The sequence below is a fragment of the Terrapene carolina genome, unplaced genomic scaffold, assembly GCF_002925995.2.
Source record: "Terrapene carolina triunguis isolate 2854851 unplaced genomic scaffold, T_m_triunguis-2.0 Scaffold192, whole genome shotgun sequence".
Taxonomy (NCBI): Eukaryota; Metazoa; Chordata; order Testudines; family Emydidae; genus Terrapene; species Terrapene triunguis.
Window position 1 is genome coordinate 18157646 of NW_020664543.1, and position 22943 is coordinate 18180588.

The window sequence follows — 22943 nt, forward strand, 5'->3', positions numbered from 1 at the left end:
TTCCTACTGTATTTTTCACTGCATGCATCCGATGAAGTGGGCTGTAGCCCACGAAAGCTTATGCTCAAATAAATTTGTTAGTCTCTAAGGTGCCACAAGTACTTCTGTTCTTTTTGCGGATACAGACTAACGCGGCTGCTACTCTGACAGCTGGGCTAGAAACCCTCAGCCCTTGGGATTTTTAAAAGCAGAATGGACAAAGCACTAGCAAATATGCATCAAGACAGAGACTGGGACAAGTTAACAGGGACTTTTCATCTTTAACTTCTAGGATTTTTTTTTCTCCACCAGAGCTCCATGTTGGGATTTTGGGGCATCCTGAGAGCAGGGGTAACTGTAGGCAAGATGGGTCCGTATGGAGTAACCCCTGGGAAATTAAGGAGACTGAAAACAGAAATGTGTCACGGTCTCCTGGCTGTTTGTAGTGCCAGCCAGAGAAATGTACAGATGGGCAATTACTAGTCTTGCTCTCTCTCCCTCTAGCTCAAATCCCCTCTTGTAATCCTCACTAATTCTTTGCCGCTTCTACATATCTACAGAACTCTAATCCTCTGTCCTCTTCTCTGCTGATGTGTAATCAAAGCCTGGGCTGTGGGGTTAAGGGAGCTTTTAAAGGGACTCAGAGGCTCACATGAGCAAACACTGAGCTCCCACAATAAACTGGCGCTAGGCGCATTGCAAAGACAGTGGGAAGATCTTTGGCGTGTTACCTATTTGAGAGCACTGCACATTCGGAGGTCTAGGGCAGGGGGTGGGACGCTGGCCCCTTTCATAACCAGTGCCCTGTTGGGCGCCCTCCCTTTATTGTTCTTCCTCTCCCTTCCCCTTCTTCATTGTCTATTTCCCGTACTGCCCACCCCACCCCCTCACGTTCACTGCCCCTGAAGCTGGAACAGTGCAGCAGCTATTTCTTCTGCCATGAATGATGTGAAGGCACAGACCCGTAAAGCATCCCCAAGGCTTCCGATTTCAGCGCAGGCCTGGGACCCTATTGCGAAGCTCATACTGCCATCTACTGGCACCAAACCAGTGTAGAGAAACAGCCTGTCAATTCTTTGTGTTATTTTCCTGTATCTTAGGGATTCCTCCCATCCTGGTCTCCGTGGCCAGTTGGTCAGCTTGACTAGGAGACAGCATTCTGGCTACTCTCTCTGTCCATTCAGGCCTCTTCCAGATGAATGCCTGCTTCACTCAATGTCTAATTCCACGCTCCCCCTCTCCTCACCCCTAGCCTTCCCAGCCCTTGTGACCCACTGGGCGTGGAGAGCGAGTCCCTGGAAATGGATGACTTCTGCTGAAAGAAGAGGCCAAGGCTGATGCCCCTGGAGACGGCACCTTCCCCCTTTGCCCAGGACTGAGGTTGCTAGGTTCCAACAGCTAATAACCATAGTTCACAATGAAACACCTTTTCTGCTTCTACCCGTGGTCTTGCTGAAGTCCATTCAGCGAGTTAAATACCATCTGCCCTGCAGATTTACCTGCTTGCTGGACTACCTGGCTCAGGCATTTCACGTGGGCGAATGAAGTCAGCACGGCCATCAATCAGCCTATGTGGAGGGATTGCCCTCCTCCCCCATTCACCTTTGGAACATTTTAAAGGACTCAGGGGTGCAGAGACCAACCCCCAAGAAACCGGAAGGGGTTAAGATGCCACTTCCCCTCACCTCTGTAGGCAGTATGGGCCAGTGAACAGGGCACTGGACTGGGAGTCAGGAGACCTGGTTGACTACTCCCAGCTGTGCAAGCTTGGGCAAATCAGTTCGCCTGTGCGTGCCTCTGTTTACCTTCTACCCCTTGTCAGTTTAGATTGCAAGGAGCAGTGACTGCCTCTCACTAGGTGTGTGCAGCACCTAGCACGAGGGGGCCCTGCACCCAGCTGGGGCCTCTGCTGCATTTAATAATAAATATTAATGTTCAAAATGGGCCCAATACAAAACACTTTCAAACCCTGGGGAAGTTCAGCTCTGCCCTTTGCAGTCAGCACCCTTCACTGAACTTTCCCTGCAAGTGCCCACACTGGGGCAGCCTTAAGGTATCCCACAGGTACAACAAAACCTAAACAGTAATGCTGGATTCAAAGGAAATCCAAAGCAGCCACCGTCCTGACTCCTGCATCCGAGTGGTCTGGTTCAGGTGCTGCACAGATTGAACATGCCAATGTTCTGCCACAGGGGAATGCCTTCCAACAGCTCCCTCTGCAGCTACTTCTCTCCCTCCTGCCTGTCCTATAGAAACAGAGAGCAAGACACAGCTGATGTGTGGGACTCATCGGCACCAACACACATACACCCTCTCTGCCGTCTGTGGGACAGCTGGCAAAGGGAGCAGTTCACTGGGAATGGTCACCTGGGAGTCTCAGACCTGCAAGCCTCAAGAAAAACTATTTCACTCTCTGCTTTATTCTTCATTCCACAGACAGACATGGGAAGGAAGCGTGGCTAGGACAGAGATTACATTGCAGTTATGTCCCAGCTCTTGGCCACCCAAAGGCAGGCCCAACAGGCTAGAACATCCTTGCATTGCAATTGCATGTCCACAACCTACTGTCCTCTGACAGTCTCTCTCCCCAATTTTCCACCAGACTCCCCCCTGCCACGGCGACCCTCTTCTTGCCTTTTATTTCAGCAGCTTGCCAAGCAAGTGGAACCCTTTGGATATGAACGTGGTGAGTGAGGGTTGTGATTAATATGCTCTGGATTGCAGTAGTGCCTACGGCCCCATTGTGCTAGGTTCTTTACACACATCTATCACACAAAATCCCGGCCCTAAAGAATTTAGAGTATTATTAAAGTATTAGCATTAACTGCAAAATCTATGCTTGCCTGTTCATATGGGCGAACTTCCACGTGAAAGATCCCTCCCGGGTTAGGCAATGGATAATACAAACCACCACCATAATAATGCTTTGTATTTATATAGGCCTTCTTAAATTAGTAGATTTCAAAAGCACTTTACAGAGGAATTCCCATACTGGATAGACCCAAGCTATCCAGTCTCTGGCAGCACCCAGCACCCAATGCTTCAGAGCAACGTGTAAGAACCCCACAAGAGGCAAGTGTGGGATAATCTGTCCCCCATGCAGGCCTCACGCTGGTCTCTAAGGCCTTGTCTACACTTCGGGCAGCATGCAGGGAGCTACACGCCGCAGTGAAAGGCGGCCTGTGTCCACACTTGTCACTGTGGCGTGTTGCTGCATGCAGCAGTGAAAGGCTCTGGCAATGGGGAGGCAGCAGGGAAAGGCTCTATCAGCAGGGAACTGCCAGAGCCTTTCCTCCTTGCTGGAGCCTTTCCCTGTAGCAGGGAAAAGCTCTGGCAGTGGGACATTGCACTGCTACAAACAGCAGTATGGCTGTTGGAGGCCTGGCTTGAGTGTGTAGAGAACTGTGTAGGGTACATGCCATGGGGGTTCAGGCACTCTACTCTTTTCTACTCACCCACGCAGAGCCTCACCGTCTACACTGCTATTTATACCCATGCTAGCTTGGTGTGCAGTGTCTGTACTGCACGGGCTGCCGTCAGTGTGGATGTACCTTACCAGAGATGGGCTTTAACCCCTGAAGCATAAGGTAACACCTTGTAGACGGAGAAACAGAGGGATGATGTGACTTGCTCAGGCAGCAGGGCAGTGGCAGGAATAAAACCCTGGTTTGAGTCTCAGTTCAGGTCATTAGCCAGTAGAACATGCTACCTTGGTCTGCCTGCAAGGGGATTCATCCTGTGTAGGATGCAGCCACTTCTCTCAGATTGAGCCTAGAGTAGAAATGGGCCCTAGCCACAAAGCTAAGATCTGGGTCTGGATCTTTACACGACAGCATGCTAGCTTCATAGGCACTCTCTCAAGGAAAAGCATCTGGCTGAGCCGATGGGAGCTTAACCCTTTCATTTCTGTTTTTCAGAGCGACCCAAACACACAGCTGCATGCACAAAGAGATTAATTTAGGCTACATCTACACTGGCTTAACTATGTTGCTCAGCAGCGTGAATCATTTTGTGTCATGTATGTCAGCGGGAGCCAGACACTCCTCCCCACCAGAAAGGATAAAAAGCCTGTACAAAGCACAGCGTCTACCAACCATGTGCCCCGTGGCAATCCTCCCCGGTCAGACTCACGGCCCTGTTAGTAGAGGGTTTGTATACAGCCCCCAAACCACCGTTCCACATTTGTGACTCAGGGCTTGAAACATGCAGCCCTGGAAAAAAAGCCCTGGAAAGAAAAGCATCTGAAACTAATAAATAACACACGTCCTTTTCTCTCCCAAAAGTGAGAGAGAGTCACCCGCAGCTGACCAGGACCGGAGAGTGGAGGATGGGTGGCCAGTAATGGGCAGAGCTGCTGGCCCAAGGAGCCTGCAAACCAGGCCCAGAGAATCTGAGGGGAAAAGGGGGAAACAGCATGTGAGAGAGGAATTGTGTTGGAGGTCCCTCTATCAGGGGATCACTTGAACAGCGGTTTCAGTTTTTGGGTGCCTGTCTGAGGTGCCTTGGGTTGATCTTAAGAAGCCTGTGGGATCCGCCGGTGCTCAAGCCCTCAGAAATGAGACCCAAGGTATCTCCAGCAAGGCAGCCCAAATCAGACCCCATTCTTGCATGTTTGGGCCTAAGCTTCTCCCTACAGCAGTGCCTATTCCTCCTAACGCCGCCTTCCAGCACTCACTGGGCCCTGGCTGCTTTATGAGTCCCATGCGACTCACACCCAATCTTGCTTTTATACCAAGAATGGCACATGTGGAGAAAGAAGAGGCACCTCTGGAATCTGGCTTGGATGGGCCTGGATAAGAGAATGGCACAGACCATTTCAAACCTGAGTGAGTTGCTGTTGCCCGCAGTGTGTCATAACAGACCCTAGTAGTTCTACTGGGCCACTTTTGGGGCCGCTCTACCAGACAGCCAGGAACACGACCCTGTAAAAGCTTTTCTCCGCTGTGCCAAAGCATAAACCTCTGACCAGTCTTTGGTTATGAACCGTGACCCCTGAACCTGCCCCGTGGTGGGGTTTGGCCCCTAATGGGGCTTTTCCTGTGAACCCTACGGAGCTGGGTATAGCCGAGTGAGTAATTAAGCTTGTTAGGCCCCAAACTAATTACCACATACCACATAACCTGCAGTTTGCTCCAAGAAGTATTTATTTAGCCCGTCATACCTGGTGATGATGGAATCAGTTAATTAGTAAGGATCTTACATTTATACAGCACAGCTTTGCAAATCTGTCGTGGCCATTTACCAGCCCAGCCACAAAATCTACTTGTTGGCCCTTTTATCGTGGTAATGATGTCAAAGCTAATGATATTGTACTCACCTGTCAAATTACATATAATCTCCCCGGCCAGGGGAAGTAGACGTTTGCACAGCTCTTAGAGTATCTCTCAGCTTTAATGATCCCAAGGAGCTCGGTGAATTTGATATACAGGGATTTCTTGGCCAGCCACTCAAATGGCAGCCACGCCAGGGGTGGAAAATGGCACGTGTTTAACAACATCAAGGACTGTGTGTTTGTAGCACAATGGGGCCCCAGTGCAGGATGGAGACTCACAGGCACTACTACAATACAAATAAATAAATAATGATGATGATGATGCCCCTTGGTTTAGGATAGGAGGTAAGAAGGAGTGCAATATCCCATTCCAACTGCAAGGGAAATTAGTTACCCAGATTGGTATTTGGTAAGGCCGTGCTGCTCTCGCAAACAAATGCCGTAGGATCTTTGGTAACCAGAAGCGGTCAGAGCCTCTCTCTCATGAAACTCATCGATGGGGGAAGTGATGTGAAGGGAAGGGCACAGCCTACTGACTCACCCATCCTATTGCCTGTAGCTCCTGAGTTTCCTTCGTGGCCTTTCATCCAAGCACAGACAGACTATTATCCCCATTGTTCAGGTGGAGAACTGTGGCACAGAGAGACTAAGTGACTTGCCCAAGGTCAGACAGGAAGTCTATGGCAGAGCAAGGAATTGAACGTGGGACTTGTGATACTAGGCTATCCCTCTAACGATTGGGCTATCCTTCCTCTCTTAATACCAGCCAGAGAAGGTATGGTTGAAAGCAGGTCCCTTCTATGTAGGGTACATAACCTGATACTAGGATTTATAGCAGGAGGTGTTGCTGCTCTCTTTAATGTATTACTGTGTACCGATGGCATTAGCTACAGCTGCGCGTACCTAGTGGAGAAGCCAACAGGACACCCAGACATTGTGCTTCTGGGATTGCTAAGACTACAGAAGACGTGTTGATTCAGACATACTTCCCCAACTACGTACTTGCTTCTTAAATACTCAGCATCTTGGTATGCTGGACTCTGGAACTTGGAAGCATTTTGACTTGCATGAGATACTTCTTCCCTTCATCCCCAGCAATGTCTGAGTCTCGGTCGTGCAGCATGATCAATCACTGTGAAAGGGACTCTGAAAACTGGAAATGCCCTGAAGTGCTGATTCAAGGCCATGTGACGTGGTGATGGGAAAGCTGGAGACTTGATTCTACTTGATCCCCCATGTGAGAGGAGAATCATGAAGTATGAAATCATACTATATTATTGTAAATTATATTACAGTTGCACCTAGAAATCACAACACACATGTATTAGACATGTACTAGAGGAGAGGGATAGCTCAGTAGTTTGAGCATTGGCCTGCTAAACCCAGGGTTGTGAGTTCAATCCTTGAGAGGGCCACTTAGGGATCTAGGGCAAAAATCAGTACTTGGTCCTGCTAGCGAAGGCAGGGGGCTGGACTCGATGACCTTTCAAGGTCCCTTCCAGTTCTAGGAGATAGGATATCCCCATTTATTTAATTTAGACACTGTACGTCCATACACAAAATAAGAGTCAGGAGCTCACAATCTATGAATAGAACAGCCAGACAAAAAGGTGGGTGAAGGCTAGCATTATCCCCATTTTACAGAAATGGAACTGAGGCACAGAGAGTAAGTGTCTTGCCCAAGATCACACAGGAAGTCTGTGGCAGAGCCAGGAAGTGACTCCAGATCTGCTGAATCTCAGTACAGAGCCTTACTCGCAATTATCTTTCCTCCAATCTGAGTGGCACACAGGATCTGCTCCAAGAGATGAATATAGCTGAATTGCTCGGTAATAGTGACCATACTGTAATTACATTTAATATGCTTGTAGGGGGGGAAATATAAAAAAAAAAAACCAACCCCACCACAATAGCATTTAACTTCAAAAAGGGGAACTACACAAAAATGAGGTGGCTAGTTAAATGGAAATTAAAAGGAACATTCACAAGAGTGAAATGCCTGCAAGCTACAAGAAACTTTTAAAAAACACCTTAATAGAGGCTCAAACTATATGTGTACCCCAAATAAAAAACAGTAAGAGGACAAAAAACAAAACAAAACAAAAAAAAAACCCCACCAGCATGGCTAAACAACAGAATAAAAGAGGTGGTTAGAGACAAAAAGGCATCCATTAAAAACTGGAAGTCAAATCCTACCGAGGGAAACAGAAAGGAGCATAAACTCAGGCAAGTCAAGTATAAAAGTATAATTAGGCAGGTCAAAAAAGAATGTGAAGACCAACTAGCAAAAGACACAAAAACTAACGGCAATTTTTTTAAAGTATATCCAAAGCAGGAAGTCTGCCAAACAATCAGTGGGGCCACTAGACAATCAAGATGCTAAAGGAGCACTTCAAGAAGACAAGGATGTTGCGGAGAAGTTAAATTCATTCTTTGCAATGGTCTTCACTGCAGAGGATGTGAGGGAGATTCCCCCACCTGGGCCATTCTTTTTAGGTGACAAATCTGAGGAACTGACCCAGATTGAGGTTTCGATAGAGGAGGTTTTGGAATAAAGTGATAAATTAAACAGTAATAAGTCACCAGGACCAGATGGTATTCACCCCAGAGTTCTGAAGGAACTCAGATATGAAATTGCAGAACTAGTAACCAAGGTATGTAGCCTATCACTTGATTCAGCCTCTGTACCAAATGACTGCGGATAGCTAATGTGGGCGGACGTGGGGGTAGAGGGGAAGTCAGCACCTATGCTATGGGTGACCCTAAGCCTCTGACTGCCAGAAGTTGGGACTGCCTGACGGGGGATGGATCACTCGATAATTGACCAGTTCTGTTCATCCCCTCTAACGTGTCTGGCACTGGCTACTGTTGGAAGCCAGGATACTGGGCTAGATGGACCATTAGCCTGACTCAATATGGTCATTCTTCTATTCTTAATGTAAATCGTCACCCTGTGAAGACCTGTGTTGCTCAGGAGAAGGGGCCAGTTATAGAGAGCCCAGCTGCATGTATCTGAAGATCTGATATTTGTATCGGACACTTTCTATTGTGGGTTTAGTTTCCCGTCACATTTTTGACTCTGAAGTAGCATGGTCCAAAGGTCAGTTCATATAAAACAAGCCACCTGCAGGTATAGGCTGGCACCCATGAAAAACACTAGATAAAAAATCCTGAACTCTTAGGGCTGGGACCCATATAGATCTTCTCATACTTTCAAACTCCAGCTCTTGGGATGAGATAAAAACAGGTCTAGTAAAAAGCTATCGTCATTGAACAGGAGGTGGGAATCCCATATTGTCCCTGTCTCTCTCCAAAATACAGGTTTGGAGCTGGAGTTTGAACCTCTAATTTGCTGCTAGTCTGCAGAGTAGCCAATGGGCTGATTTCCAAGTGTTCAGCACCACAGCCGGGGCCAGAATGTCCAGAGAACTCAGCTCCCATTTGGGCACCAAAATAAGTGGCTAGATTGTCATGTTGGGTGCTAAGGATTATTTGTTTGAAAATGCCCCTAATTTGGGGCCCTAAATCGGAGCTGAGCTAGTTTGAAAATAGGCCCCCAATTGCAGGTGCCGAGCACTTGAAAATCTGGCCCCTACAAAGGAAAAATCAGGCATAAAATTGAAAAAAAAACCTAAAGACTAAGAACCATTTCCATGAAATTAACAAACAACCCCCATGGAAAGAGAGAGACAGCCATGCACACAGTCTCCTTGGAGTGATTCATTCAGTGATCAGTGCAGTACAACTGTCTAACCAGTTAAGATGGATTCTCATGCACACATTGCTTCTAAGCAGTGAAAGTGAAGCAGGCTATTCTGTCTGCAGCATGTTCATTGTACAGGCAGGAGGGAGGAGAAATACAAAGCGGCATAGAGGAAAATGAGCTAGATTGCTCAAATTCTTTCCATTTTAATAATCTAATGTTACTTGTACCATAGATGAGTTTCTCTTTTTTTAATGAGGGATTTTTAACCTGGCAGCATCCCTTTAAAAAGAAATGAAGAGAATCCCTTGCACATGATTAAGGGTGGAAATCAGGAAGTTGCTGAACCTTCCTGTTGGAACTGAGGTCAAATCAGGCTCTTGCTAACAAGGGAACCAATCTGTTGGTTTCTGGAGGAACTAGTTTTCTCTCCACACTCCTACCTGGTGGTCACATTTGTTTTTCTTTTTGAGCTCCCAGGATGGTCCCCCAAGCAGCTGCTCTCAGACTTCACTCCTGGCAGCAGAGCCTTTAGAAAGCACCATTTCTAGGAATGATATCACACCATTGTAGCAACCTGCATGGAACTTGGAGGGAGGAGAACAGGTTTCAGGAGGCACCAGGAAGTTAGCCTGTGTTCACAGGGCTAGAATGCTAGCCGCAGTTGCAGCATCTCTTAGTAAAGAGACAGTTAAGTTTTACAAGCAATGTTATCTTCTCTGTTATTACCCAGCATGAGGGACATGAAACATGGTGGTAGTGGTCAGTCTAGTGAGACCCAGGTCAAGGAACAGAGTGTGATTGACAGGAAAACAAAGTAGTACACAGAACCAGAACAAACAGGCAGCATGGAGGGACTCAGTCCACCGGGAAAGCTGGGTTCCCAGACAAAAAGCCTTGCACAAGCATGGAAACAGTAGAACCAGGAACTGAGTCTGTACATAGATCTGCTCATGGGGGGATAAAGATGAGAAAATGAAAGGATAGCTTTTACTTCTCATTGGGAAAAAAGAAGGAAGAGAGGCATTGCTGCAAGGAATAATGCCTGAAACACTGGAAGAGCCGGTAGAGGTGTTTGATAAGTGCTGTGAGACCTGACAGAATGAGACTAGTTTTTTTAAAATCCAAAACCAAGAAACAGAAGAGGGAGGGATAGCTCAGTGGTTTGAACGTTGGCCTGCTAAACCCAGGGTTGTGAGCTCAATCCTTGAGGGGGCCATTTAGGGATCTGGGGCAAAAATCTGTCTGGGGATTAGTCCTGCTTTGAGCAGGGGGTTGGACTAGATGACTCCTTTGGTCCCTTCCAACCCTGATCTTCTATTATTAGAGATTTACATTACAGGGTGGAGAACTCAGACATCCACGTGTAACTTTGGAAACATGAAAGACTCCCTAATTAAAGACAGGATTGTTTGTGGGACACACAATTCTAGTTTACAGGAGAGACTGCTGAAAGAAACAGATCTAATCCTAGAGAAATGCCTCCAAATAGCAAGCACAGCTGAACTGTCCAGGGAAAGGATCAAAACAATGACAGCTACTAGTGCAGAACAAGTACTCAAGTTCAAGTCAAAGGAAGCAGCACAAAGGCAGACTGACTGAGAATGCAGACATCATGGCCCAGTGGACATACTGTGGAAAGCAACACGAAAGGCAGAAAGAAAAATGCCCATCTGATAGGCAACAGTGCAAGGGGTGTAGGGAGCAGAACCTCAGGTTTGGCCTGGCCATCCCCATACCAGGTTTTTTTTATTTTCCCCCCAGTTTTTAACTCCCACAGAAATTCAGGACCATCACAAAGCTCACCGCCTTCCGCTCCAAGTGCAAGGCGCATTTCTTTGACCTGCCTTCTCTAACATAAACATAGAGCAACATTTATATAGTATATAAAACAAATCCAAAACAAGACACTTCCCTACACACACTTCTCCCCTGAGGAGTGGATGAGAGAACAAACATTAGACATGTTGCTTACTGCACTGCTGAGGGTGCTCAGATATTATGGTGATAGGTGCAATGTAAGAACCTAGAGAGACTAGAACATTTTAAAGGACCATGATCTGAATATGTCTCTGTACTTAAACAAGCTACAATACAATTGACAAGGACTATCATAGCCTCGCGCTTCAAGGATCACCAGGCACAGAACTAAGTGTATTACAGGGACTGGCACCTTCATTTGAAGCATCAGGCATTGGCCACTGTCAGAGACAGGAGAGCCAATTAGGGAAGCTGTTGATCTGCCTTGACGTGGCAAGGCCTGTGCTCTCCCAGTGTGGGGAGCGCCTGTAGGATTCAGGAATGCTTATTTACAGGAGCGCAGCACTCTTACGGAAGAGAAGAGGCTTGATTCTCAGTCATGCTGAGGCCCCTTCACACGGAGAATTCAGACAGGGAGTTTTTATTTCCGCATTGTGAAGCTCCAGTGGTAGAATATTAATTAAAAGCATGTTTCTGGCCAGAAGAGTGCCTAGGAAACGTGGCCGCCTAGCACCGCGTGGATCTGTTCTCCATCTGAGTCATGTTTCGTTGATTCACCAAAACCAGGGTTTTTTTCTTTCCTGCTGCCAACACTGCAGAGCCAGCAGAGCTGAGAGAGAGCAGGATGCTTTCTCCTCTGCCTGGGACACCAGCCGCTGAACTGCCACCTCCTGTCACAATGGTTGAAGCACGACCAGCCAGACTATGAGACCATGACTCAGATGAAACTCGGGGGCCCAATTCTCCTCTCCTGTTCACTGGTATGCAGGCCCATCGAGAGAAATGTAGGGCCCCAGTACAATAATGTTAGCTGGGGCTGCACCCCCTCCATTTCCTTTTATTTACCTAGATGTTACAAATGTTTTGGGGGGGGGCCCGGGCATAGGGCCCCAGTACAGCTGCCCCTCTCCATCAGCCCTGCTGGTGTGCAGCAGGGGTATCGCCGATGGAGTGACTCTGGTGTACGTGAGATCAGAGTCAGACCCCGAGTAAGAATCGGATCCACAGATCGCAGCCGGATTGCCAGGTACCAGGCACAGCTCAGTCTTCTGGCAGGCAAACTGAGCCGATTTGCCCAGGAGTCAGTGCTGGAGAATAAACCTGGAAAACTGACAACATAATCTGAACTGCCCAGAACCTCACTTAACAAGATTTTCCTATGTTCCCTTTAACCCTTACTTTACTGTCTCTCTAAAGTGCTTACCCAGCACATTTGAAATTCCTCCCTGAATCGCAGCTTTTAAATATTGTTTACTCTTAACAAATCGATGTCATTGGATTTTAACTCTTTCCTCAGGCTCTACGTATACCCATCACCCTCCTGCATTTCCTTCTCCCACGCTGCTGAGACAGGGCTTTCGAAAGGATGAGTCATTCAAGAACTGCCTCTAGTCATGTCCCTTTCTTTCTCCAAGCCTGGACAGAGCTTCATTGCCTGGCAACTCTGCAGTGCACTCTTTCCTCCCCAGCACAGACTGCTGACAGCTTCGGCCTCCAGAACAGAGCGAGCATGAGACGCAAGAGCAGAGTACAGGGTATCGTATCCCCAGTGAAACGGCCCCAAGTGTGAGCTGTGTGTGCAAACCAGCCTCTGTGCCCCTGAGTTAAGAGACATACAGCTACTACCCTTGTTTAGCGCATATCACATACCACAACTATTTGTCATCCACAGGCAGGATGAGGATTTAACTGAGGGCTCTGTTGCCTGGCTTCCCTGCCAACAACTGCATGACACAACTAAATCAAGGGAACTGAAATCTGCATAGGCCCATCAGATTCCAGCAGGGGTCGCTGGCACACCCAAGCTAAGTCATCAGCAGACCCGACAGTTTGCATACTTTGCTAGTGACCCTTAGGAAGGGGCCAGGCTACTGGAGGTTAACTAGAGCTGCTGCATCTGTGGACTACTGTACCAGGGTCTTTCCTGCCCTTGGCTCCCTTGCACATGGGGTATCAAGGATCAGCGTGGATAGGAGGTATCCCACCCAGAGTTAGGTGGGCTCTTTGCTACAGTTAGCTATTGCATTTAGATTGCATGAAGTGTCTTGTATTGAGTAGTTCCCAAAATGAGCAGGGGCTCCAGGGAGCGGAGATCTGGCACTTCTCTTGACTAAAAAGAGCCTCAGAGCACGTGACTGGGGCCAGAAATTAAAGTCCAGTTTCTTGCCAGCACTCCTGTTTGTCAGGCCCCCTTGTCCTGGGAAAATATCAGCGCAAAAGAAAAGCAGCAGAAGATTTAAAAGATCGGTTCAGTGCTGGGTCCGACTAGCCCTGTTCTGCAGAACTTGTCCCATTCCCTCCGTTGTTTATCCTCTGCCTGGCCGAGGCCCGTGCTGCAGTGATAGAGGATTATCCACGTCGGAGCACTGGTATTACTGACACATACACACTCCATCCTTTGGGTCAAGGGCAGCTCCCAGGAATGCTTTGAAGTGGCTCAAAGCAAAGGAGGGAATGTGGGGAAGAGAGGGCAAGAGAGAAGGAGCGCACGCGTCATCCGAGCTGCCCTTATTGGAAAAGGGCTGGGAGGGGGAGAACGCTCCCGCAGGCCAATCTCAAGCTGGGAGCGCTCTCAATTCCCATTGACAGCAATGGCAGGAGTTGCGGGTGCCCAGCACCTACCAGGATCAGGCCCTTAGGCAATCGCAGCTGGTCTGTGCTCCATCAGGGTTGTGCTCCCTGTCGAGCACTGTTACACACCTGGCTGGAGTATAGAAAGGCCTCCCCGATGGTACTTCATGGCACAGACTAGTGTCCAGACAGACAGCAGAGGAGTTACAGATGTCTCAAGGTCTCCAACTGCAGAGCCCCACAGTCCCCCACTCTCACCCCCACTCCTCCCTTGCTCAACTGCTTCCACTCATCCTTGTGGTTTTCTTTCCAACCCTGATGCCCAGTAGCGCGGTGCTGCTTGCCTCACCCCACCCGGTCGCTGCTTTACCCAGGCCAACTTAGAGCGGCCAGAAGAACATGCAGGCTCCAGAGCAGGTAAGAAGCGATCTGCTCTCCACCCCAGCACACCCCCTGGCCCTGAGCAGGGCGGGGAACAGGGAAAAAGCAGGGAACCACAGACTGAGTTAATGGCTGCAGAGTCCCAGCCCGTTCAAAGCAGCAGCCCCTGCACCCCTGGTCTTTCCAAATGCATTGGGATTCCTTTGCTGGAGGGCCTCCTGTCTTCTCTTTGGGACCCTCAGAGCTCTGTATGGACTCAGCCCTATTCTCAGTCTCTGGGCTCAAGTTCTAGGACAAACATTCCCCCATCCCCACCCGTGGCTTTTAATAATGAATAGTTGTCAAGGCCTTAGCCACTGCTCAGCATCAAGTCCTGCAATGCTGCAAAGCTGCTTGCTGAGCCGCGGTTACCTGACGCCTTCTGACCAATCGGCAGCAGTTTTGGGATTAATCTCTCGGACATGCGCCATTAGTTGGGGTTTGCAGGGAAGGACAGGAGTTGGATGTATCCGGTTTAGTCGCCCTTCTCTCCCCACCCCCACCCCAATCCTAATACACAGACTTCACTAGCAACTTGAAGCCGAAGACATGCCAACTGCATGAAATCAACCCCCTTTTCCAGGGTTATACAACCAACCCCAGCTCAACGTGGGAACACATGCAGCCAGGAGGCCCTGTCCTAGCAACAGGAGACTCCTGACCTATGACCGAGTCTCTGTGCAGCAATACAAGCATTATTGGAGAGGAAGATACTGTCTTTAACACAAGCTTTGGCATGCCAAGAGAGCTAAACCACAACACACAGCCATATGAACTAAGCAGCCAACCTCCAGGATCTAAAGGCATCCTTAAATCAAGAGCCAGGATATTTTCTCTCCCTGACTCCGAGTCCTGAGCTAACAGTCTCAGCATTCATCTGCCTCACTCGGTGCAGCAGATTGGAAAATAAAAAAAAGAGAGAGAGAGAGAGAGAGAGAGCGAGCAAGAGAGAGATTCAAATGAAATCCAGACCCAGAAAACGGTTTCTTTCTCCCACACCCTCCTCTGCTTCTGTTGGAAACACGGTCTGTCTGGAGAACTTAGGAGGATGAAAAAAAAAAGCAGAACATTATAAAAAATAAAAGGGACCATTGAAATCAAACCAGAGCTTGGCTGGTTCTTCTCTTAACATGCAGACACTCTGGGGGAAGTGGAGGGGGAGCAGGGGAGAGTAACAAAACAGCAGAGATAAAACGATCAATAGCCTACCTGAAATGCGGTCCCTCTCCATTACTACGGGATATATTTAGCATCCGCGTGTCACGCCGTCCCTTTTTTCGGTGGCGTCCCCTTCTTTCACCCACTCTCCCTCCCTCCCTCCTTTCCTTGCCTCCTCCTCCTCCTCCTCCTCTTCCCAAAAAAAGCTCTTTGTCTGGTCTAATTTCTTCAATCTGTTGCAATCATGAATGCATCCAAATTACCACATTTCCATGTGCTGATCATATGTTTGTGCTCCAAACTGAAGTAGCTTTGTCTCTTTGAAATGAAAAGAAAGATTGAGGCAGAAAGGGAGAGAAAAAAAAAAAGAGGGGAGGTACATGACCCGCAAATTCAACAACCCCCCGAAATACTCCAGCGCATGTAGACGATGGCAAAGCCCAAGTTCTCCAGAGCACAGTCTTAAAGCTGCAGCATGCGCAAATCCAGGAGACTGTGGCCGTCTCCGCGGCTGACTCCTTTTAGTATCCACCAGGAGATGCTTACACAACTTGACTCCTTGGAATAACAGAGCAACACATCCAGCGTCTCAAATCTCTCCCTGCTTCCCCAGTCTTATTTTGTTGCTATTTCCTCTATCCCAGGCCCTCCTCCTTCGGTGGCTAAAGCATTTTAAAGAACTAAGATCCTGCTTGTTCCCCCACCCAACCAGGTCTGAAGTTTCGATTCATGCGTAAACTATTCCGCTGATGAAGGCTGATTTCATCCTCAGGCAGGGCATCACGGTTTGCCTGCTACCAGGAAGGATCCGACTGCTGCACATGTTTAGTCTCCCACCAGAGCCCTGCTGGAGAGGTTTACTGCTGAATCTTGGCAAGCAGTCCCTGCTTCTCCTTCACATGAACAGCCGGCTATGCCAGGCCCTCCCCTTGCTACATAAGCGATAAGAGAAGAGATTTCTGAAGCCAGCTGGAAAACGATAGTGAAACCTCTCCTTCTAACCCAGCGGTGACAGGAGTCAGGGGCTGCCCTGTCATCCTCGAATGGACAGAGCTGGGCTTCAGAAAGCACCTTTCATGTACTCCCTTCCTGCACAGTGATGAGATAGGGGCTGGCAGTGCACTGAGAGTGCAGAGTAAATGGAGCAGCCATTATGAGCTCATGTGCCAGTCTGGACATTAGAGCTGCTTCTGTTGAGGGCAGGAAGGGGGAATGCTGGCAAGGTCTCTGGGGCTGGAGGCTCCTCTTTGTGGAAACTGCCACCTGAACAGCTGCCGAAGCCAAGCAGAAGAGACCTTGGTTAAACACCTCCCCCTGAGAGAACACCTGTACCAGCTCAATACATACTGCCTGGGGCCTCAGCATGGGAATAAGGCCAACCCCCTGATGGGACTTGAACCCACAGCCTTCTGGCTCTGTAGGGAGCGAGCTATGCTTGCATCTTCTGTTACTGCAGCAATCACACTGCTCGCTACCCAAGCCACAAGCCGTTCTGTCCACGGGACACACGGCCTTGAATGACCCAGGAACCGTCTCTGTGACTGCAGCAGACCCAGAGGATGGCACTAAGTGGTGAAGCACAAAGGGTACCAGCAGCCGACACGACACTCATCAGCTGGGCAATGAGAACACTCCGCTAATTCCTCAGGCTGTGAGTCAACAGGCCAGATGTAAGGGCCCCAGCCCCTCCCCTCAGTGTGCATGCAAGAGAGGCCCGGCCCCTCAATGAGAAAGCAGGGACTACCACTAGGTGGCAAGGAATGGAAAGATATTATTGTTATTCACCTGTCGCACGGGTGTTCTTTGTAAAGCCTGGTGCGCCAAAAAGCCAAACATGGCTGAGAACTTAAAAACGGGATGGTAACAGGCCACGATTCCCAGTGCAGCTTCAACGTGGTGAGATTCCAAACAAAAAGAGCTCTCGGCCAGGTTCCTTGCTGTTTCCATCGCTTCACACGGACTCAACAGACATTCTAGGCATCGGGGGGGGGGGGCGCACACACCGAGGGACAATCCTGGAATCGTCTTATATGGATTATTATTTCTACTACAGTAGCACAGATGCCCTGATCAGGGATCAGGGCCTGATTGTGCTAGCCACTGTACATGCACCTATAATAAAGACAGTCCCTGCCCCAAAATGTGTACAATCTATATGGAAAATTATGTGTATTGCAATAGCATCAGACACATGCCCCTTAGTAATGTGGACTATGACAGAGGATTAGCTCATGATTATTATTTGTATTGGAGTGGCACTTAGGAGCCCTGATCATGGCCCAGGACCCCATTGTGCTAGGCGCTGTACAAACACAGAACAAAAAAGACAGTCCCTAAACCATTATCTGTCTGGATGAATAAGCTTCCCATGAAAGAATCATTGGATTAAGGGAGCTGTCAAGAAACGTATCTTGTTTTTTCTGGGTTGGATCTACTATCCATTGGTTTATGGCAGCAGTACTAAAAAATCCCCCAAAGCTACACATTTTCTAACACGTGTGATGATGGAATCTGATTGCTGCCAAAGCCAGAGAGGGGAACAAAGGAATTGCTGCAGGGGATCAGACCAGTGGCCCCTATGGCCAGTGCCAGCTGCTTCAGAGAAAGATGCAAGAAACTCTGCAGGAGCAGTTATGGGATAACCTGTTCCCATGGAAAGTCTCCTTCTGACCCCAATAGTTAGAAGTTGGCTTATGCCCTGAAGAGTTAGGGATTAGATTCTCTCTCATATTCTTTTACTATGAGAATTCTGGATATTCTTGCGGCTCATATAATAATAATCTCTAGCTTTTCTACAGCACTTTTGCACCAGTACATCTCAAAGGAGGTCAATATTATCTCCATTTTACAGAAGGGGAAACTGAGGCACAGATCAGTGACAGTCACCCAGCAGGTCAGTGGCAGAGCCAGGAACAGAACTCAAACTTCCAGAATCCCTGTCCAGTGCCCTATTCACTAAGGGTACGTTGCCTTTCACTGTCTAGAGGAGAATAGGTGATGCTTCTCCATCCACAAAGAGCAACTCTGTACTTCCTGTCCGAAATGTAAATGGATAAAAAGCTGTAAGTGTCGCATAGCTACATGCAGCACAGAATCCAATCCATTGCTTCCCATAGGGAGCCTTCATTGACAGTCTCTCCATGCAGGAAGCCAATTGAAGGCTACAGAGGAAAGGAAAGGGTTAAGGGGAAATATCGAGAGAGGAAATAGATGAATGGGAAGGAAGGAGAGATGCAAAGCAGCACAAATGTTGCAGCATATGGGTTTTAACCCATCAAGACCTGGATGGCTCTGGACCTGCCAACCTGAGACGTCGTCTCTCACTGCATGCTAGCTACAGTGGGTACGGCAACCAGTAGCTACTAGCCAGGTATTCTATGTGCGGGATTTTCTTCCTCCCCTCCCCTAGGATTGGAAATAGCATGGATCTAGTAACTCACGGTTGTTGGGCAGGGGCTGCTGTGCCAAGGGGTGGAAATTGGGTGCTCCAGCATTTTTTTTCCTTCTTGGTTTGGGAGAGTTTATGGAGTTTGCTTTTATTTCCATTCATATTTGTATTTTAAACAGCTGGCAAAGGGGCCTAGAGTCCTCAATCGGTGCTTTATGATGTAGGAATTGTATAAATCAATAAAGTAAAACAAAATACATAGCAATTGCTAACAGCACCTGTTGGTGAAAATGTAGATTTTTGATTATTTGTTTGTTTTTGCTCCTTTGCATAACACTGAAGCGTCTGAAAGAACGCCACTAAGACCCCAATGTGTTTAAGAACGTGCTTATGTTTAAGCACATGCTTTGCTGAATAACTGTTGTACTCAACCATGACCTTAAGATAAGCATGTGTGTAAATGGTTTGCTGAAGCGGGGGGGGGGGGGGGGGGCGCTAATACAGTAGCGGCTGTTTGTTTCAATAATTTCTAAGGAAGAGGTTAGTAAAACGTGATCTGGTGACGGGGCTTCTCACTGATGCTGTTATTTTAGGGATCTACAGGCACTTTAAAATCAGTCGTCCTGATGGAACGCGCTGGGGAAAGAGGGGCACTGAAGGTCACAGGGATCGGATATCAAACAGAGTCACTCTGATTAGGGCTGTGCACAGTACTGACCATGAAATGTGGATCTCAAAATAAACGGCTTCTGCATCTCATTTTGAATCCATGAAAACTGGCTCTTATTTTTGAGAACAAAATTGACATTTGGGACTTTTCATATCAGTAGGACGTGGACCATCCTTGGAATAGCTGCTCCTTGTGAGAAACTGGCTGTTCTGCAAATATTTTATGAAAGACAAAATCGGGGTTGGGTCTGTGTGTGTGTGAAGTATCCCAGAACAAAATGGCGACTGTCGCATTGTGATGACCTTTTAGGAAAGCCCTAATCCTGGTGCTGTGTCTGCCCCCTGAGAGACACTGACCAAGTGCAGGAGAGGCCTAGGACGTTATGGATTGGCCGCTCCGCTGGAGGTTTATCTGATGGTTTTCTTGTGCCTGGACTTTTTTTAAACATTAAAAACCCTTGTTAAAAAATACAGGTGGAGTCACAAGGCCCAGTTGGTGGCATTACACAGGGCCAATAATAGAGCTGTGTGAGAGGGCAAATTAGGAGCAGCCTTTAGGGAAGAACTGTTGACCATTTTGAAAATAGCCTCCAGTTCCATTTGGGGCTGGGAAGCTTAAACAAATAGGAACCTTGATCTCCCAGCCTCCTTTGCGCTTGCTGAGCCAGGCGGGGGTGGGGGACAGCGTGTGGCTTCCATGCTTTAGCCTCCCCCCCAACCTGCGTGTTTGCTATTTACGACGGGCTGCAGACACAAGGCATCTCTCTCCGATGGGGCGTTAGGGAGGAAATGGCAAGCAGGAAAACAAACAGAATCCAATTAGAGGCTAGAGTTTGGGGTTTATATATAGCGTGTCTTCCACACCCGAGTCAAGAGACCCTGGAGCACATTGCAAGGCAACCAGCTGGGTGCTGGCAGTGCAGCGACTCTGTGGACAAATAAAGCAGCCATTATGTGGTCAGCGAAAGCTCACAACACAACTTTGGATGCTGGATCTCATTGCACCGAGACGGGACTGTTAGCCAGGACATTGAGATGATCCAGTACATATCGGTTCTTTAATTACCAACTTGGTGGCCACCACAGGGACCTTGGGATGAGACATGGAGAAAGTCTATTAGCAGGTCCTCCTGTCTGGCTCTCTAGGTTTCCTAGCATGCGCATCACCATGACACCTGGCTGCCTGACACAGAGGGGCTGAGTTCCTCCTTTCTTTCAGTTAAGGAGAGAATTATTTTCTAGCACAACTGGTGCTCATATGGGATGAGTCCAAGGGCTACAGCCTGAGATTTTCAAAGCTGTCTAGGTGGCTTGGATATCCATTAAAATTAATGGGATTTGGGCATCTACATCATTTTGGGGGGAGGGGAGTCTGTAAACCCATATTATTATGGGCTGTACTGGAGTCGCATGGATTTTAGAGTCAGCGCAAAGATCACCTGGTTGGGACAGTTTGCTTCAATCCCCTTCTCCCTCAGTGAAGCTCCCAAGAGTCCATCCTTCCTGACACTTCATTATTCCTACTGTAGCCGCACCTACGGCCCCCAATCAGCCCCCAGGGCCCCACTGCACTAGGTGCCACACCAGCAAGTGACACAAAGTCCCTGGCACACAGCGCTGCCACTCTCCCTCCCTCCATCTTCTTCCCATAAAGCACTAACTGGGTTATATTGCTCCAGCTCCTGCTCCTGCCCCAGCGCTCAGGCTGCTGGCAAGGGGAGCGTTGCATGCGAATGCACAGACTGCAGGCCCCTAGGTTGGGCTGCCATGGATTCAGCTAGTTACTTTACTTCTCAGACATCCATAGTGCCTTGGAGTCTGGAGCACCAGAAACGGGAGGAAATTCAACAGTGTGAAGCACAAGGCCATGCACTTAGGCTCCTTCTGGCCTTAAACTCTCTGACTAGTGGCCTGGAAAGCAATGAAAGGAGGAGAGGGCAGGAGGCAGGGTGGTTGTGGATGAATGTGTTGGACCCACACTATGTGCAATGGAACATGTCTGGCTGTAGCAATACAGGTTCAGGCGTGGTGTGATCCCTTACACCAGGGCTGGGCCCATTTACACCTGGGCTGAATTTGGCCCATGGAGTCGTCAGGTTAGATGAGCATCCACTGAGCATTTGTTCCAAGAACCCCCTTCTCGCATGAATAATTTGGCACGTCCTTGGCGACGTGCAGGTTGGGGAGGCTCTTAATGGAATTCTACCACTCCTTTGAAAGGTGGATTCCGGACAATCATCCCCTCTCAGAGATGTTGCCGAATCATCCCTGCCAGAGATGACTTATCCCTGGGGCTCCTAAAAATGCTTCTGCAGACCAGATTGCACCAGGTGCCATGTATTTAAAATATAGGTTTACACTGAGGGAGGAGGAGAACCCCAGCTACCCCCGCTAGGTCTTGAGATTCCCCCTGCCCCTCGCCCCTTCCAGTTATACAGGCTGAACGCGGCGCTGCTCTGTCAATAGCCCCAGGAGGACAAACATGGCTCTTTATAAACCTTTGTTTGACAAGTGCTGCTACTTCCCTCCCTTGCTATTTTCGGGAGAAAGCATATTTGTTTGAAATAGGAAAACAAGTGTGTACATTTCCTCAGCTCTTACCTACCCAGCCCTGAGATCACAGGCGCCCCTGATCACAGGCTTATCATTGGCTATGGGGGGACATTTTAGTGGCAGCCTCTTGTTCAATATTAGCAGCATTCGCTTCATGTCCCCAGGCCCGTATGGAACATTTATTTAATGCTCTCACAAACTGGACTCGATTTCACTTCCTGCTGCTAGCAGCGTGTGTGTCTCTTTAAGAGGAGCTGCTGGCTAGAACTCTGTTCCACCCTGGCTGATTCCCTTCGAAGGGCAGGAAATCCCCAGCATATCCTCTCCAGCCTTTCTGCTCACACTTCAGAATTAATGTGCGGATGTATTAATAGCTGCTGGCAATGCAGAATGAAAGGGGCGGCGGAACAACTAGACTCAGGACCTCGTGGGACCTGGTTTCAATTCCTGAGCAGTGTGAACTCTACTAATTCATTTCTGCTCAGCTTCCCCTCCTCACATCCAGCCCCGTCTTCTCAGTACCACCTCATCTCCTCTACCCACCCAACCCAGCACCTTGCTCGAGTGTCTAAAGGGCTGGGACGCTCCCCCCCGCCACACACACTGAGTGGCTGATGGGACAAAGCACGGTCCTGCGTTTGATTGCACCTGGTCCTCTGCTGGATGAGGATCTAGCTACTGTGATCTGTGCTCTCATCCCCTCCAGGTCAGGTCACTGCAACGGCTCTGACCTAGGATGGAGAACGAAGGCCACATGAGAGCTACTAGCCTAACCTATGCAATGGGCATCACCCTATCTCTTACGCAAAGAAAGCAGCTGATTGCACCCGGGCTCCGCACACTGCATGGCTCCCAGTTCATTCTGAATACAATTCAAGGACCCAGCTCTATTATTAAAGGCCCTTCTTAATAAGCCAGGGCCTTGGCTTCCTTGGCGACTGTCCTCCCTCTGCAACCCAGCAAGGCAGCCCTGCCCAGGTGAAACCTACGACTGTCCCAGGTGTAATGATCAGGGAGCAGGGCTGGCCGCATAGCTTTTGCTCTACAATAACAATGTGGGTAGCCAGACACCTATGACAGGTGTTTTCTGAATGCAACGCAGTCAGATGCCACTGTGGGTCAGATCCTCAGCTTGTGTAAATCCAAGTAGCTCCCCTGAGATCAACAGAGCTATCCTGACTAACAGCAGCTGAGGATCTGGCCTGGTGAGATCTTGGTTTCTGACTTCTTACAAGAACAGCTTTCTGGGG

The 22943-nt window shown here is 48.6% G+C and overlaps 1 protein-coding gene across 2 annotated transcripts in view; it reads right to left on the reverse strand.

Moving 5' to 3' along the window:
• The window catches only part of SEPTIN9 (septin 9), a 250111-nt gene that overhangs the window by 172892 nt on the left and 54276 nt on the right, over positions 1-22943 (reverse strand). Inside the window, exon 1 of one of the 2 annotated variants that reach the window (XM_024206300.1) lies at positions 15135-15216. The exons of the other annotated variant lie outside the window; for it this stretch is intronic. Within the exon in view, the coding sequence (XP_024062068.1) occupies positions 15135-15156 (22 nt within the window). The 5' untranslated portion in view covers positions 15157-15216. Of the gene's footprint in view, positions 1-15134; positions 15217-22943 lie in introns of those variants that run through there. 2 annotated transcript variants of the gene reach the window in all.